Source organism: Nelumbo nucifera, chromosome 1, assembly GCF_055504915.1.
Source record: "Nelumbo nucifera cultivar China Antique chromosome 1, China Antique-T2T, whole genome shotgun sequence".
NCBI classification, from domain to species: domain Eukaryota; kingdom Viridiplantae; phylum Streptophyta; class Magnoliopsida; order Proteales; family Nelumbonaceae; genus Nelumbo; species Nelumbo nucifera.
The window spans coordinates 216,574,888-216,592,776 of NC_142649.1; the positions used below are offsets into that span (position 1 = coordinate 216,574,888).

General features: G+C 39.3%; 1 protein-coding gene across 5 annotated transcripts in view; it reads left to right on the forward strand.

The window, feature by feature from the left end:
- The window catches only part of LOC104585777 (protein ARV 2), a 51,703-nt gene that overhangs the window by 22,609 nt on the left and 11,205 nt on the right, over nt 1–17,889 (forward strand). For 2 of the 5 annotated variants that reach the window (XM_088896201.1, XM_010242758.3), the window contains exons 8-9: nt 3,846–3,912; nt 4,113–4,188. In XM_088896201.1, coding sequence (XP_088752327.1) covers nt 3,846–3,912; nt 4,113–4,188 — 143 coding nt within the window. Of the gene's footprint in view, nt 1–3,845; nt 3,913–4,112; nt 4,189–12,054; nt 14,102–17,889 lie in introns of those variants that run through there. The other 3 variants (XM_088896202.1, XM_019200565.2, XM_010242759.3) reach the window with 3 other exon arrangements.

Sequence of the window (17,889 nt, forward strand, 5' to 3'; positions counted from 1 at the left end):
GAATGATACGTATCGGCCGATACGGGTCGATACGTGTCGATACTTTGAACCTTGGTTGGTATGTTACTATGGATGTCACCTTTTTTGAGTCCACACCTTTCTTCCAGAGGGGTTCTTCTCAGGGGGAGTGTATTGGGGAAGGAAGTGTGCAGTCTATTCCTCTTCCAGTTCCAGTCCCTGTGTCCACTCCTATGTCTGACCCTCCTATGTCTAATCCTCTTATGTCACCTACTTTACCACCTCCCTTGCATCCTGTTTCTTAGTGCTTCTCATGACAGCGCCTGCGACTTCACAGGGAGGTTGATTCCACAGAAGAAGAACCCACATCACTTCCTATCGACTCCTTGGAGACTTCAGATTCGGCTGACACTGACTCTGGTATTCCTCTTGTTCTCTTTGATGTTTTAGTTCCTATTGATTCCACTAACCCCATTACAAATGACCTTGACCTTTCTATTGCACTCAGAAAAGGGAAGAGAAAGTGTACTGCTCATTGTATCTCGTAGTATCTCTCCTTCAATGGACTTTCTCTTTCTTATCGAGCCTTCCTTTCTTCCCTTGACTCCGTGTCTATACCCAAGGGTGTCAGTGAGGCTCTCTTCAAACCTGAGTGGAAGACAATTATTCAGGAAGAAATGGAATCTTTAATTAAAAATCAAACGTGGGAGATTGTGGATTTTTCAAAGGGCAAGGAGACAGTTGGATGCAGATGGGTTTATACAGTTAAATACAAGGTAGGTGGAAGTATAGAAAGGTATAAGGCAAGACTGGTTGCAAAAGGGTACACTCAAACCTATGGCATTGACTACTTAGAGACTTTTTCACCAGTTGCAAAAATGAATTTTGTTCGGGTCCTTCTCTCTCTTGTTGCTACATACTCTTGGCCCCTTTTCCAACTTGATGTGAAAAAATGCCTTTCTTAATGGGGGACCTGTAAGAAGAAGTATATATTGGAAAGGTATGCAGATTTAAGAAGTCTCTTTATGGTTTGAAACAGTCACCCAGAGCGTGGTTTGACAGGTTCAAAAAACCCTTGATTGCTTTTTGGCTATACTCCGACTCAATCAGATCGTACTTTGTTTGTGAAGTGGAGGGGGTCCCTGGTGTCAGTTCTGATAGTTTATGTGGATGACATTGTAGTTACAAGAAATGACCTAAGTGAGATTGATAGTTTGAAGAAGAATTTGCACAGAGAATTTGAAATTAGGGATCTTGGGGAGTTGAGGTATTTCTTGGGCATTGAGGTAGTAAGATCAAAGCATGGAAATTTTTTTTTTTTGATGAATAAAAGCATGAAATTTTTATCTCACAGAGGAAGTATGTTCTGGACCTTTTACAAGAGACACGAAAACTTGGAACAAAGGCAACTAGTACTCTTATTGATCAAAATCATAGAATTAATGCATTAGAAGGTGAGCTAGTGAAGGACATTGGGAGATATCAGAGACTAGTGGGGCGGTTGTTATATTTATGTATGACAAGACCAGCCATCTCTTATGCAGTGAGTGTGTTGAGTCAATACATGCATGTCCCATGAGTTCAGCATTGGGAGGCTGTTGATGGGATTCTTGCTTATCTGAAGGGACACCTAGGCAGAGGCATACTATTTGCTGACCATGGACACTTGAAGCTAGAGGCTTACACAGATGCTGATTGGGTAGGATGCCTAGATAACAGGAGATCTACATCAGGAGTCTGCACTCTTGTTGGAGGCAATATGGTTTTGTGGAAAAGTAAGAAACAAACAGTTGTGGCAAGGTCAAGTGCAGAAGCTGAATACAGAGCCATGACACATGGAGTTTCAGATCTCCTCTTGATCCGTTCCTTGCTAGGTGAAATTGGGATTGAGGTAGAAGAACGTATGATGCTATACTGTGATAATTAGGCGGCAATTAACATTGCACACAACCAGTTCAGCATGATAGGACAAAGCACATTGAAGTGGACAGACATTTTATAAGAGAGAGGGTGGCTTTAGGGGAAGTTTGTTTTCCATATGTTGCTTCTGATTTGCGGCTTGCTGATGTTTTTACAAAAGGTGTTGCAAGAAACAAGCTGGAGCATGATCTACGCAAGTTGGGAATGTGTGACATTTACTCCCAATTTGAGGGGGAGTGTTGAGTTTGGGCCGATGATATTTGGCCCAGCTTTGTTTTATTTTTATTTTCTTTATTCAGTTAGGAAGTTATTGGGTCTTAGGCCCATTAGTTTATGTTAAGTTATGACTGTTCAGCTACTTCAAGTAGCCGACCTACTAAGGGTATTATGTTAAGTTATGACTGTTCAGCCACTTCAAGTAGCCGACCTACTAAGGGTATTATTGTATTTGTTCATTCTTTTTATAAAGTATATAAATCAAAAGGGGGTGGCGGCCAGATCTATTCAATTATGGCGACATCCTGTTCTCTTCAACTTCCTCTCTTCCTTTCTCTTACTGAAACCTTTCAACTTCTTTTCTTTTCTTCATAAAGATCATATCAAAAACAACTTTCAGCAATTTCTACTCTCAACTAATATAAGACATGCCTAAAAAATGGGCATGTTTTGAATATGTGGGAAGTGTTTTGGCATTGAAATTTGCACCATTAATAGGGAGTGGTAAGAAGAATTTGTGCGATTCTTTGGGCCCTCAATCATCTTGCCACATAGAAAATCCTTTCCTAGGTCATTTAGGTAAATCTGCCTTGAGTAATCCATGACATCACTTGGTTCTGGTTTTTCGTTCCTTTTCATTTGGTGTTTTGACGTTTGTTTATCTAACTCATAAAGATACTTTGGTATTGTTATATTGATAAAAAAAAAATACTTTGGTATTGTTATGTGTGACTTATATTAATCTCTCTCTTTCTCTCGTGTAAGAAAAAGACTTGAAAGTTGAAACTATATTTTTGTTTTATTTGAAATCGATACTATGTTTATCATAAACCTTAATGAGTACACAAAAGATCACAGGTGACAGATGTTCATGATGAAATATTCAGAAAACTCTTTAATGGGTGACAGTTAAATTTGGAATTTTGTGAATATAGCCTTCACTAAGAACAGCGGTACTGTTCATGGGTCAAGTCTGTTGGGTTTTGATTAAGGCAAACTGTTCCAAATCCAACCCATTGATATCCCTACCCTGACACTTTCTAGCTCCCCTTTATGGTACCTTAGGTAGCTGTACATTGGAATCATTTGGTCTCAGATAATTCAACTTTTAACGTAGTTGTGTAATTTCATGTTTGACACTTTTTCCTGCCATGTCTTGTCTGTATATGGACAGCATGGACACTTTGTCATCTAGAAGATTATGCCCAGATGTTTTTTGGAGTTGCAATATGTTGCTGGTTTTTATGTCACCTGACTTACCTAATGATTAGAGAGTGTTTATTAGATTTCCGTGAAGAGAGAAGATAAATTTCTTTGGATTTGATTGTTTAGCCAATAGCTGTGTTATATGACCTAGAAGAATAATTCAATTTCATTAGTGGTGTTTCCCCATGTGGTATAATTGCTGGATCTTACTAAACTTGAACAATTGTTTACTTTCCCTGTTTATAGAAGTTAACATGCATATGGTGATTAACCGTGAAAGTCTTGTTAGTTATTGTTCTTTCCATGGGAAACAACATCCTCCTACTTAGTAGTAAACATGTTTTTCTCAGGGAAATAGTTGCTATTAATTTTTAATTTATTTGTGTGCACTGATTGGTTTATTCAAGAGCAAAAATTAAGAAATAGGCTTGCATTATTTGAGATTTTATTGTTTTTGTTAATTGGGAATTAAGTCTTGTATGTTCTTTTTTGTACATACACAAATGTGAAAACATGGTGGTTTATTGCTCTAGTTAATTGCACAGGTACAAAGACATTTTATTGGCCATTGTTGTTTCAAGCTACTTCAAGGTTTTTTTCATAGCCATGATGGTATATTAGCATTTAGTTTTATTTATACATTTTAATCTCCACTATAGACATAGTTCTTTTAATTGATCAAAAAAAAAACAGGACATAGTTCTTTTTTGTGTTATACTCTTTAATCAGGTTATCTTTTTGTCTTAGCAAAAGAGTTGTCCTTTTTTTCCATTGTTGTCATATCTAATAAATTTGGCATTAAAATTGTACAGGTTTGGGAATTTCCAGCTTCTGTTGTCTTCATCATTGATGGTTTTGTCCTATCTTCAAATGTTGTGGCTTTGAAAGGTCTGAAATATAGGCTTTTGCATTATAGAAATGTAGTTTTGTTTTTCTTGGGGTTATAATTTTGAAATGGCTACCACTTCATTGAAAAACTTGCAGCCCCTTTCCCATATATATACTTTCACATTTTACATATAGAGTTCCTCAAAAGATAATATGGTGGGTTTTGGAGAAGATAGGAGTGCCAAATAGGTATCTGGACTTGATTAAGAACATGCATGAAGGTGCAACAACTAACGTTGTAACACATATGGGAGACATCAGACTTTCCTATCACAATGGACTTCACCATGGCTCAGCATGTGGTCCTATGGTGTTTGTTGTTTGCTGATGCCATAGTATTAATTGATGAAACTTTTTACCAAAACAATTTTGATGAAACGAAAAAGAGGAATTAAATTTAAAATTGGATTTATGGACAAATGCTTTAGAAAAAATTATTTTAAAATAATTAAGACTAAAATGGAGCAAAAAAAAGGACTAAAACAGAATATATGGAATGTAAGTTTAATAATAATAGGAGTGGAATCAGGGTACTCTTAGTATTGGAGACCAATGGATTTCAATGTTTTCAACCTGTGGTTGAGCCAACTAGTTGGACAGGCTGGCTTGTTACCCGGGCAGGTTTCTGGGTCTGATTAGCCCCTAAATTGTTTACATGTAAAAAGAAGTTTACTCAGTCAATGACCCGACGACCTAACCAGTTGAACCTTTTAACTATTTGACCTGATCAATGGATCGTGGGTTAGAAATTAATTTTCTTTTTCTTTTTTGTTGTATTTTATCCATTTCCATTGTTAGTAATATTAATTCTCATTTATCACATTTTTTTACTTAATATGATGAATGTATAATATTGGAGGCATATCCAATTTTTCTGCATTTTTATCTTTTTACTATTTGATTTATGATATTACAGGTTGACCCATTTGACCCAATGTTGGGATGGATGAATGAGAATACTAGAAAGGATAGAGTTAAAAATAAACCCATTTGAAGGAACATAAGAGTAGCTCCTTAGTTGGAATATGAGGGGTTTGAGTAGTGCAAGGAAAAGAGCAACTATTAAAGAGGTGGTTAGAAAATTCAACCTGGATGTGGTTTTGCTTCAAGAGTCCAAAAGAATGGATTTTGATAGCAGATAGGCAAGGAGTATATGGGGATCTAGGGGAATAAAATGGGTGGCTTCTCCCTCATGGGGATCTTCTGGTGGGATAGTAACATTGTGGAAAGAGGATGCGATGGTAGGGTTGGAGGAATTAATAGGTGATCACTCAGTTTCAATGAAATTTAGGCAGGTGGAAGATGGATTTGAATGGGTGTTAACTAATTTATACGGCCCCAATGACTATGGGCAAAGGAAGAAACTGTGGGAGGAATTGAGTGATGTAAGGGGCTTATGGGATGGACCTTGGTGTGTGGGAGGGGACTTTACTATTGGTGAGATTTGCAGGAGAAACCAATAACCCTAGACAGAGTGTGATTACCAGCATGAGAAAATTCAACTAGTTTGTGGTTACCTTTGAGCTTAAAGAAATCCCTCTCCTGAATAATAACTTTACTTGGTCCAATCTTCAATCAAGTCCAATCTGCTCCAAGCTGGACAGGTTCTTGTTCTCCTTAGATTGGGAGGAGCACTGGGAAAATTTGACATCTAGAGCTCTCCCTAGACTCATTTTAGACCACTGGCCTATAATGTTGTGTAAGGAGGAAGTGAGAGGCGAACCCCTTTTAGGTTTGAGAATATGTGGTTACTTCAGCCAGGGTTCACTGAGAAAATCAGAGAATGGTGGGAGCATTACAATCCTTCCGTAATTTGGGATGGTATGAGATTCCACAAGAAGTTACAATATCTAAAATCTCAGGTAAAAGAGTGGAGCCTTTTGGAGTTTGGGAGATTGGAGGAAAGAAAGCAAGGTTTGATGTAGCAGATTGAGGATTTGGATACAAAAGAAGTTGGGGATCTTTTGGAGAGGTAGATAGGGAGACTAGATGGAATCTGAGAAGGCAACTGGAGGACCTTTTGCATAAAGAGGAAATAAGTTGGAAACAGAAATTGAGGTGCAAATGGTTAAAGGAGGGAGACAGAAATACTAAATTGTTCCACTTTGTGGCAAATGGTAGGAGAAGAAAGAATTTTATTTAAAATTGGAAGTAGAGGGTCCAATCCATCTTCAGAAGGCCTTTAAATGGAAAGGTTTGGGTTGATGGACTGGAATGACCGAATTTGGGAGAAGAGAGAAGGGAGTGTTTAGAGAGGAGTTTTTGAATTGGAAGAAGTAAAGGAAGCAGTTTTCTCAATGGACAGATCAAAAGCTCCAAGCTCTAATGCCTTCACAATGGCTTTCTACCAAGGTTGTTGGGAAATTTTGAAACAGGATTTGATGTCAGTTTTTGATGAGTTTCATAGAAGAGGGGTAATTAATCCGGGGTTGAATTTCACATTTATTACTTTGGTCCCAAGGAAGAAAGAGGCTTCACACTCGAGAGATTTTAGGCCAATCATCTTGGTAAACAGTTTGTATAAAATAGTTGCAAAAGTGTTCTATCTCTTAGGATTAAGAGAGTTCTCCCTTCTATTATTGCACCTAACCAAGGTGTGTTTGTGGAAGGAAGATATATCACTGATCAAATTCTTATTTCAAGTGAGTTTGGAGAGCTTTAGGAAATCAAAGATGAAGGGAGTGGTTTGCAAACTAGATCTAGAGAAGGCCAATGGCCTAGTGGATTGGTCCTTTTTGCTGGAGGTGTTGAGATGTTTTGGGTTTGGGAACAAATGGTGCAAATCGATTTGGGGTTGTGTTAGAAGTTGCCATTATTCTATTTTGGTTAATGGAATTGTTGTTGACTTTTTCCTTGCCTTGAGAGGGATAAGACAAGGTGACCCTCTCTCCTCTTTTTTGTTCACCCTGGTTGCAAATGTCCTTGGGAGACTACTTCAAAGAGCTGACTTGAGGAACTTATTGAGAGGCTGGAGAGTAGGAAGGGAGGAAGTTCCATTCACCCACTTGCAATTTGCAGAGGATACTATGGACATAAATTGGATTAGAAGTTTAAAATTGACAATAGAACTCTTTGAGCAAATGTCTAATCTCAAGGTGAATTTTGGTAAGAGTTGTATTGTGGGGGTAAACATGGAGGAGAGGGTGGTAAGAGAATGCGTAGGTTTGCTAGGTTATGAAGTTTCAGATTGGCCTTTGACTTATTTAGGCCTCCCCTTGGGAGATAACCCCACGACAGAAAGCTTTTGGAACCCGGTGGTGGAAAGATTCGAAAAAAGACTTGCTTCTTGGAGGAAAAATTATCTTTCTTTAGGGGGGGATAACTCTGATTAGGTCTGTTGAGATTGGGCCGATTTTAAGTTATTTGGCCCAACTTTGTTTTATTTTTATTTACTTAATTCAGTTAGGAAGTTATTGGGCCTTAGGCCCATTAGTTTATGTTAAGTTAAGTTGTGATTGTTCATCTACTTAAGTAGCCGACCTACTAAGGGTACCATTGCACTTTTCTATTCTTTTTATAAAGTATATAAATCAAAGGGGGGGGGGGGGGGGCGACCAGATCTATTCAATTCTGGCGACATCCCACTCTTTTCTCTTCTTCTTCTCTTCTTTCTTTTGCTGAAACTCTTCTACTTCTTCTTTTCTTCACAAATATCACACTAAAACAACTTTCATCAACTTCTACTTGGTATCAGAGTAGGCCGAAAGCTACTTGAGCTGCTCCATCATGCAGCCCTAGATTGGCCGACTGCATGGTGAGGTGAGATGCTGATCGAAGACCTTAGGTAAACCTAGTTTTTGGATTTTTTGGTGGATCTGTATTGCCTTGTAGCTGGTCTAGGGTTTCCCACCAAATTCAGGAAGAATTGGAGAAAGGGGGAGAGTTCTGTTTTTGTAGGACTCTTCAATTTTGACCTAGGAAGTGGTGCCCTAGTTTTTTAGGGTTTCTTGAAGTTTTCTGAAGAGGGCGGTTCAAGTCTCACCTATTTTGGAGGCCTTTGGAGGGAGTAGCTACTTCTCTCTTTTCTCTTGCTCCTGCGGAAAGGAATCTTTTGTGAGAGGAGCTTCTAGGGTACCAGAAGGGTGTCTATGGTGGTGCCTGAAGGAGATTATTACATTTTTTTTCATCTTAAAGTGAAAAAAGGAATCTTTTTTCATCTCAAAGGGGTATGTAGAGCAGCCCATCTCATGGGTTCGGCCACTTCCATAAATAAAATATTGTTTTCCCCCGTTTATCCTTTTCTTGCCTAAGATTCTTACTTATAAGAGAGTGATTAGCCCTTTTGAGGCTGTCTATTCGCAGAAGAAAGTAGAGTTAGTTTCCTCTCAGTCCCATAAGCATTCTTTAAGAAAAGTCAGTGTTGATCAAGAGCTTGTTAATCAAACTTCCTGTTGACCTCCCAGCCCATAAATAAAGCCATCATCTTTGTTCAAACTAGGGTAGAAGTATAGCTACCCAAGCATAGCCCGTTCCCTTTGAAGATTGCCTGAATCGACACAGAACAAAGGCACCTAGTGCCCTGTTGATTAATCAAAGAATGGACGGGAGGCCATCTGTGGCCGTTCCTCTTTCCTCATTGATCCCCTTGAATTCGCTAAAGTCGATAGTTAACCAGTTGAGCTTATACATTAGACCTATTTTCGGCAAACTAGCCAAACCCACAGAATGCACCTCGGGGATCGTCAAAGGTCTAAAAAAAAGAAGAGAGAAAAGAAAACAAAAGAAAGAGAGAAAGAGGATGCCCAAGGGGGATTTGCTCGACATATGATTCTTCAATATACAACGTGCAGTCGATAACGAAATGAAGGGAGGCCATCCTTGGCCGTTTGTTTGGCCTTAGGCATTCAATCCTGATAGTATGTAGTAAAATCCCCTATTTGGCCCTTTGAGCATCCCTGTCAACTATTTTTCACAATAAACATTTTCTAGCGAGTGGGCATCAAAACAAGCAAAAAAAAAAAAAAAAAGAAAGAAAAAGTAAAAGAGAGAAAGAGGAAAAAGGGAATGAAATTTTGGTAATTCTATTGATAATGATAGTGGGGCAATACGGAGAATCAAGAAACAGTTAGAAGAGATTGGGGCAGCGAGGATGGTTTTATCGTTACGGGATCTTTTATGATGACACCCACATATAGTTTTGATTTTTCTACCCATTTACATTTCGTTTCAGAATAAAGTCCTCCCTAATCAATAAAGAGGCACGATTCATGTTGGTGAAGAGTATGAAGAGCAATCTCTATCCATGTGGCTAAGAAGAAAAGCCTTGAAAAAAAATGATGATGATGAAAATATGATGATTTCCCAAGAGGTGATCCAGGCATCTATTCGGCCGGCGATGAAGAATCATAATTGTCAAGTGTCAACTTCATAGCCCCACCTCTTTTGTTCAACAAAAAAAAAAAAAGAAGAGGAGAGAGAGAGAAAAAAAAGAAAAAAAAACTGGGGTAGACCCCCTGTGATGAGCCTTTTCTTACAGTGAATCCCATGTTCAACAATTCACAGTTCTATCATGCAGGCTTTTGAATTCAATGAGTTTTGAGTAATGACCGGATACACGCTCATCTGATGCAAACTGGATGTAGCCCATTTGGACATGATCATTCTCATGTGAGTTGGAATTGAAGGCACTACTTCCTCGTGCCACAGTTTGAGTGGTTCAGTGCGTACTCGACTTCTATCTTGGCTTTACTATCACATCATATCCTTTTGCTTACTAAGAAAATTTCATCGGTCATGTCAGTCCCTATGCCTTGACTCGCGTTAGAAATCCCATTTGTAAATCTCCTTTCTTTGACCAACACTAGTTTCAGTTGAATAAATTGAGATGATATAAATGATAATAAAAAAAACAACAAACAACAGAAAAAAAGAGAAAAAAAGAAGAAAAGAAAGAATGAAATGAATGATATCTGAAACTCTTATTTTACAAAAAACAAAAAAACTACCAAAAAAAAACTAAAGAATGATTGTTGGTGTTTTGTGATTGTGCTTTGCAAGAATTTTGAACCTTTGTCTTAATGATTAATTTGTCCATAACATGATTTTCCTAGTGATAGATTTACTTTAATCCTGTTTTTCGCAGATTTCCCTGATCCAGATTTTCATATTTACTTTTAGTCCAATTTTCATAGTTTTATCATAGATACAGATTTCGCAGATTTATTTTAATCCAGTTTCGTAGATCTAGATGTACTTTAATCCAAATTTTCCTAGATCCAGATATCCCAAATTTATTTTAATCTAGTTTTTCATAGATTTCCTAGATCCAGATTTCCCAGATTTATTTCAATCCAGTTTTTTCATAAATTTTCTCAGATCCAGTTTCACAGATGTACTTATAGTCCAGTTTTCACTATTTTATCCCAGATCCAGATTTCCTAGATTTACTTCAATTCAGTATTTTGCAGATTTCCCAGATTTACTTTAATCATGTTTTTCGTAGATTTCCCAGCATAGATGTACTTTTAGTCCAGTTTTCACTATTTTATCCCAGATCCAGATTTCCTAGATTTACTTCAATTCATCTTTTCGCAGATTTCCCAGATTTACTTTAATCATGTTTTTTGTAGATTTCCCAGATCCAGATTTTGTAGATTTACTTTAATTCAGTTTTTCACAGATTTTTCTAGATCCAAATTTCCCAGATTTACTTTAATTCAGTTCTTCACAGTTTTACCCCAGGTCCAGATTTCGTAGATTTACTTTAATCCAGTTTTTCACAGATTTTCCTAGATCCAGGTTTCCCAGATTTACTTTAATTCAGTTTTTCGCAGATTTTCCCAGATCTAGATTTCCCAGATTTACTTAAATTCAGTTTTTGTAGATTATCCCAAATCCGGTTTTCACAGATTTCCCAGATTTCCTAGATTTAATTTAATCATGTTTTTCGTAGACTTCCAGATCTAGATTTCACAGATTTAATTTAATCCTGTGTTTCATAGACTTCCCAGATCCAAATTTCCTAGATTTATTTTAATCCAGTTTTTCGCAAATTTTCCCTGATCTAGATTTCCGAGATTTACTTTCAGTCTAGTTTTCACTGTTTTATCCCAGATCTAGATTTTCCAAATTTATTTTAATCCACTTTTTCGCAGATTTTCCCAGATTTACTTTAATTCAGTTTTTCGTAGATTTTCCCAGATTTACTTTAATTCAATTTTTGTAGATTATCCCAGATCTAGATTTTACAGATTTCCCAGATCCAGATATCCTAGATTTACTTTAATCCAGTTCTTCATAGTTTTATCTCGGATCCAGATTTTGCAGATTGTCTTTAATCCAGTTTTTTCACATATTTTCCCAGATCCAGATTTCCCAGATTTACTTTAATTCAGTTTTTGTAGAATATCCCAAATCCATATTTCCCAGATTTCCCAGATTTAATTTAATCATATTTTTCGTAGATTTCCTAGATTTTATGTAATCCTGTTTTTCGTAGATTTCCAAGATCTAGATTTCCTAGATTTACTTTAATCTAGTTCCTCACAGTTTTATCCCAGATCTTGATTTCACAGATTTACTTTAATCCAGTTTTTTGCAGATTTTCCCAGATCCATATTACCCAGATTTACTTTAATTCAGTTTTTGTAGAATATCCCAGATCCAGATTTCACAGATTTCCCCGATCCAGATTTCCCAGATTTAATTTAATCCTATTTTTCGTAGATTTCCTAGATCCAGATTTTGCAGATTTACTTAATCCAGTTTTTCGCAGATTTTCCCATAACCAGATTTCCCTGATTTACTTAATTCAGTTTTTCGTAGATTTTACCAGATCCAGATTTCCCAGATTTACTTTAATTCAGTTTTCGTAGATTATTCCAGATCGAGATTTCATAGATTTACTTTAATCCATTTTTTTTGCAGATTTACTTTAATCCAGTTTTTGCAATATTCTTCCCAGATCTAGTGTTCGCAGATTTACATTTATCCAATTTTCACAGATGCACCTAGATCTAGTTTTCGAAGATGTACCCTGATTCCGCAAGGTTTCTGATACCTAGGAGTGGTCTTTTCTCCAAATAGTTTTCGTTTTATCTATTTTCTTTCAAGGCAAATGTACCCTTATCCCGAAGGTTCTTGATACCTAGGAAAGGTCGCTTTATCAAGAATGAAACTGGCCTGAACACAATGAAACGATGCTGCAGAAGAACTCTTCTTTTTCACCTTTTCTTGCCATAATCCTCTATCCTCGGCTCACCCCTTTTCAAAGCTTGCCCTTCGTAAAAATTTGTGTGCTTATTTTGGTATTTGTTGTTTTGTAGTTTCCTACCTCACAACAAAGAAGGGCAGCTGTCTGCACCCTATTTTTGTTTGGTCCGCCACCTGAACTTCCAATTCACCCTAAACACTCGTTTAGACCCTTCCGATCTCTCCGAAACACCCCAAAACCCAAAAAACCCAAATTTCACCCTAAGAGCCCTCAGATCTACCGTTAAACCTGCCCGATACCTATCCAATGGCCCCAATCAACCCCCACTCACACCTTAACCATTAAATCAGACATAACCATCATATCCCAAACACCCCCAAACACCTGCCTGTTAAATTTCATCCCAAAACACCTTTGCTTACCCCTCCATCATACCAAGATTCCATTCCGGGGCTCTAGATTAGCCGGATCCAGCCCTTTCTAGATCTGCCTAACCTGGGCCCAATTGGGCCAATCTGACCCCACTAATCAATCCAGAATCCCCAAAAACCCCACATTGCCAAATTTTAGCAAAAAATACCCACACTTACCCTTCCATCTAAAAAGATTCCATTTCGACTAATTTCATTTGCCCATGGACACAAAACCCCCTCTATAGTCAGACCCATCTCAACCTTCCATGTGCTGACCCAAAAATCCCCACTATTGAACCAGAAACCCGACTCGACCCCATTAAACCTAGTTTGACCTATTTTTCAAAAATTACAAAAATACCCTCTTAGATCCAGTTTGATCCATTTCCTCAAAATTACCAAAATGCCAAATTACCCATTGCACCGAATTCCCGAATTACCCCTTTTACCAAATTCCCAAAATACCCCTTTGACAAATTCCCAAGTTACCCTTGAGTTCGTGACCTAATTTCCAAAATACCCCTTTCAAAATTACCCTTGCAAACCCTAAATTTTGGTAGAAACCACCCTTGCCCCCTCCTGTTAAATAGGGAGCATCATTCCCAAAATGCCAAATAGGGAGCATCATTCTCTTCGAATAGATATCAGAGAGGTCTTATTCTCTGGCGTTGAGAGCCGAGAGAGAGAGAGAGAGAGAGAGAGAGAGCTCGAATGAGAGAAGTAACTTAAGAGGGAGTTCGAGAGAGAAGAGAAAGGGGGAAGTCCAAGAGCTGAGAGCTACGAGAGTTGAGAGGGAGTTTGAATGAGAAGAGAAAATAGAGAGAGTTGAGAGCCGAGAGCCTCGAGAGAGAGAAAGGCGGAGAGACCGAATTAAAGGAGGGGCGACACTGTTGATCGTCTCCTCTCTTCGAACCCAAAACCTGAATAGCAACGGCATTGTTAGTCGTCTTCTCATGGAAAAAGAAGCAGCAACGACGAATCTACTTAGAGCTCTCTTCTCTCTCTTTGTTCCTTATTCTCCCATTCTTCTTCTTCTTCCTCCCAATTTTCTCTGTTTTTGTTATGGATCGCCGCTACAACTCTTAGTAGCAGCGATCTGCCTAGTGAACCCTCCTGTCCTCAGTTCCCTGTATTAGCCGAGTAGAAATCTTGCCAATACCCGTTGCTTGCGGCTGCCTTCTTCCTAGTCTCAGACCAAACTCCGCCTAGGCAATAGTGGCTTCCCATTGTAATTTTGTTCACCAGCATCAATAATGACCGAAACATCTCCATTTGAAAGCTGTTTTTGACAAAAAGCGGAACCTAGAGCTTTATTGCAGCATCGACAATCTGACTCATAGGCCACAAGAGGTAATTCAGTCTCAGTTTATCTTTTTATCTGCTTTATTTATTTGCTTATTTATTTCTTTTATTGTTGTTTTGCTTGCTCCTGTGATTGTCTTGTTGGTTCTGTTCTGGAATCAAAGTGTTCTCTGGTAACAGAGAGGCTTAGCTTGCTTCTTCGCTCTTCAAACCAGTTTGCTGAGTCCGAAGGTGGGGGTTCTGATAGAAAAGGGGTGAGGGATCCCTCATCCTTTTGCTCAGGCTCCTGCATCCAAAAGGGACTGGCAGAAGAAAGAAACACTATGCTCCTTCGAGTTGCTAGAGAACTCGATTCTTAGATACCTCGTAAGCCGAAAAGGGAACTACAGTATTCACACCGACCAGAGAGAGGGGTGCCTAATCCCTTCCCTCTCTCTTTCTCAACTTGCCCGGAATGTCCTTGTCCTGGTTGATTGGTATGGAGTTGTTAATTTTAAATGATTTCATAAAATTTAAATCCGAGAGACCCATCACTCCCCATTATTAATTCCTGATGGGTGGCAACTCCATTCATTTGGCCATGAAGTGAACTGCCGGTTTTCCCGATGTTCACACCTACCAAATAGAACTGAAATGGAAGCAGATAAAACACTGAGAAATCAAACTGTAACATTGAGAAACCAACACCACTGTTGATATTGAATGTCAATCTTGAAACGCGGAGGCATGACGCGGGGCGTTCCACTACCTAGAGGCGTGAGGCGTAGTTCAGAACGTAAGATGCGTAAACCTCCCAAGGAGGGGGGTCAGGAGGAAGGAGGAAGAAGAGAATATACATAAAATCTCTACTGAAATATGTTTGACGTGTCTGATCTTAAATTATGAAATCAATGTAGAACATGTTTACTTTTAAAGAGAATATACATAAATAAAATGAAAACTGAGATGGGAAGCCCTGAAAACTGTAGAATCTTTACATTTTCATTCAATTATTTGGCAAGGAAGAAATGTACCTGATGTGGGCAGATTTGGCCCTTTGCACATCATGACATGTGGCTTCTTAGAACATTTGGACGACACCCCAGCACCATGAGGGCGACACAACTCGGGCACCTCATCCAGAGCCGACCTATGGTTCCCGCGAGAGTTGACGACCAACAGGGTGTGAGGCCGCCCCTGCAGGTCGAGCCCTCCATGGTTCCCGTGGGAGTTGACGACCAACAGACTGTGGAGCTGCCCCCGCAGGTTGAGCTCTCCATTGTTCTTGTGGGAGTTGACGGCCAATAGGAGCCGCCCTGCCGACCTCAACTCATTTTAAATTTGCACTTAAAAGCCAAGTTTTCAACTCATTTTAAATTCGTACTTAATGGTAATCAGTCCGGACGAGCCTCGTCTACCCTATTCGTGAGGTCGCCTCTAAGGTCAAGCCCTTCGCAGCACCCGCGAGAGTCGACGGTCAACGGACTTTGCAGTCACCCTTGCGGGTTGAGCCATTCAAGGCTCCCGTGCGAGCTAGCAACCTATAGTTAGTAGAGCCGTTTCTGCAGGTTAAGCTCCTTGCAGCTTAAAGTAGGAGAAGATGACTAGTGTTTCCGAGGGATGACGTAGTGTAGCTGTGGCACCGATCCTCCATTTAAGTGCCAACAATAATTCACGTATCAACAATTGAAGAAAACTGAAGAAAATTGAAGAAAACAGACCTTGAGAGTTTGGCAATGAGGGTTTGAGAGTGAGAGTTTCGAACATTACTCCCTCTCAGCACCCTAACATTATTTTATTAAAATAAATTTGAATAATTACAAGGAGGCCCTTAGTTGGGCAAGAAATTACAAAGAACATAACATAGAAAGGATGGGCCCAGAATAAGGCCCATTACAGAAAAGAACATAAACAGTAAGAAAGAATAAGCAGCCTATGGGCCATTTGGCCCATCTTCTCTACACTCCTCCTCAAGCTGAGCATAGATGTCAATCATGCCAAGCTTGCTAGTATCATGCTGAAGTTTTGCCTTGGGAATGCCTTTGGTGAGAAAATCTGCCAACTATCCTTCAGATGAGATGAAAGGAGTAGCAATGTTCCATCTGAGGCAGAGAGTTTATGACTCATATCAATAGGAGTAGCAACTGGTCTAGCACCCATCTTTCCAGTTTCAAAGAGCAAGTCAAGAACATACTTCCTTTGGGAGATAAGAATCCCATCCTTGGATCGAGCAACTTCTATGTCGAGGAAGTTTCTCAGTTCCCCCAAATCTTTAATCTCAAACTCTGTATGGAGGAAAGATTTTAGATCATGAATTCCTGAAACATCATTACCAGTCACTACAATATCATCTACATATACAATGAGGTATACTGCCAGAGGTTCACTCCTCTTCACAAAAAGAGTATGATCAGACCGTGTCTGCACATAACCAAAGTTAACAAGTGCTATTCTAAATCTCTCAAACCATGCTCTAGGGGACTGTTTTAGTCCATAAAGGGATTTCTTCAGCCTGCATACCTTTCCTTTCATATCAGTTCCGTACATCCCTAGAGGAAGAGACATATAAACCTCCTCATGTAATTCACCATTCAGAAATGCATTCTTCACATCCAATTGATAAAGGGGCCAATCAAAGTGAGTAGCTAAAGATAGAAGAACCCTCACAGATGTCATCTTGGCAACAGGTGCAAAAGTCTCCAGATAATCAATCCCATATGTCTGTGGCAACCAGCCTGGCCTTGTACCTTTCAATGGTGCCATCAGCTCGATATTTGATAGTAAAGACCCACTTGCAACCGACTGGATCCTTCCCTTCAGGCAAATCAACCACTTCCCATGTGTCATTCTTGTGTAGGGCATCAATTTTAGACCTCATAGCATCCCTCCATTCTGGAATATTAAGAGCTTCTGACACAGACCTGGGAATAGGGTTAGAAGCAACAAAAGATAGATAGGAAAAGTATGAAGGAGAAAGCAACCTGTAAGAAAGGTGCTTGGAAATGCAGTGAGCAGTGCACTTCCGTTTTCCTTTCCTAACAGCAATGGGAATATCAAGGTCAAGGAAGTATGACTCCAAGGGTGCTGAAACTGTACTTGTTGTCTCATCTGTGACTGGAAGTGTACGAGGCTCATGTGTTGTAGGAGAAACAACCTGCTCATTTCTAGATCTTTGCCTTTGATACACCTTGGGATTGAGGATAAGACGAGGAGGTAAAGGTGGAAGAACACTGGGACAAGGAGAATGGAACGACTAATTCGCCCTTGATTCATTTGAAGGAGAAGCAGACTCATCAAAAGACTCAACTGGGACAGGAAGAGGAAGAGCAAACACCTGTGACAAATCCTCCCCCTGTGGACAATGTCCATCCGGAGAGGAACCATAAAAGGGAGAAAGCTCATCAAAGGTGACATCCATTGAGACATACCGAGAGCCAGTCTTTGGATCAAAACAACAATAACCTTTTTGTGTGGGGGAATAACCAAGGAAGATACACTTGTGGGCTTTGGGTTCAAATTTATGCCTTTGGACACTTGGAACATGTACATAACAGGTGCTGCCAAAGACACGAAGAGGAATAGGAAAAAGATCCTTGTCCGGATGAAGGAGATTGAAGGGAGACTTAAACCCTAAAACCCTGGATGGCATACGGTTTATAAGGTAGGTGGCTGTGAGAATGGCATCACCCCAAACCTTGTAGGAACATGTGAGGCAAATAAGATACTTCTTGCAACTTCAACAATATGCCTATTTTTCCTCTCAGCAACTTCATTCTGTTCTGGGGTCCTAACACAGGAGCTTTGATGAATAACCCCCATGTCAGAGAGATAGCAGGATAGGTTCTTCTCAAAATA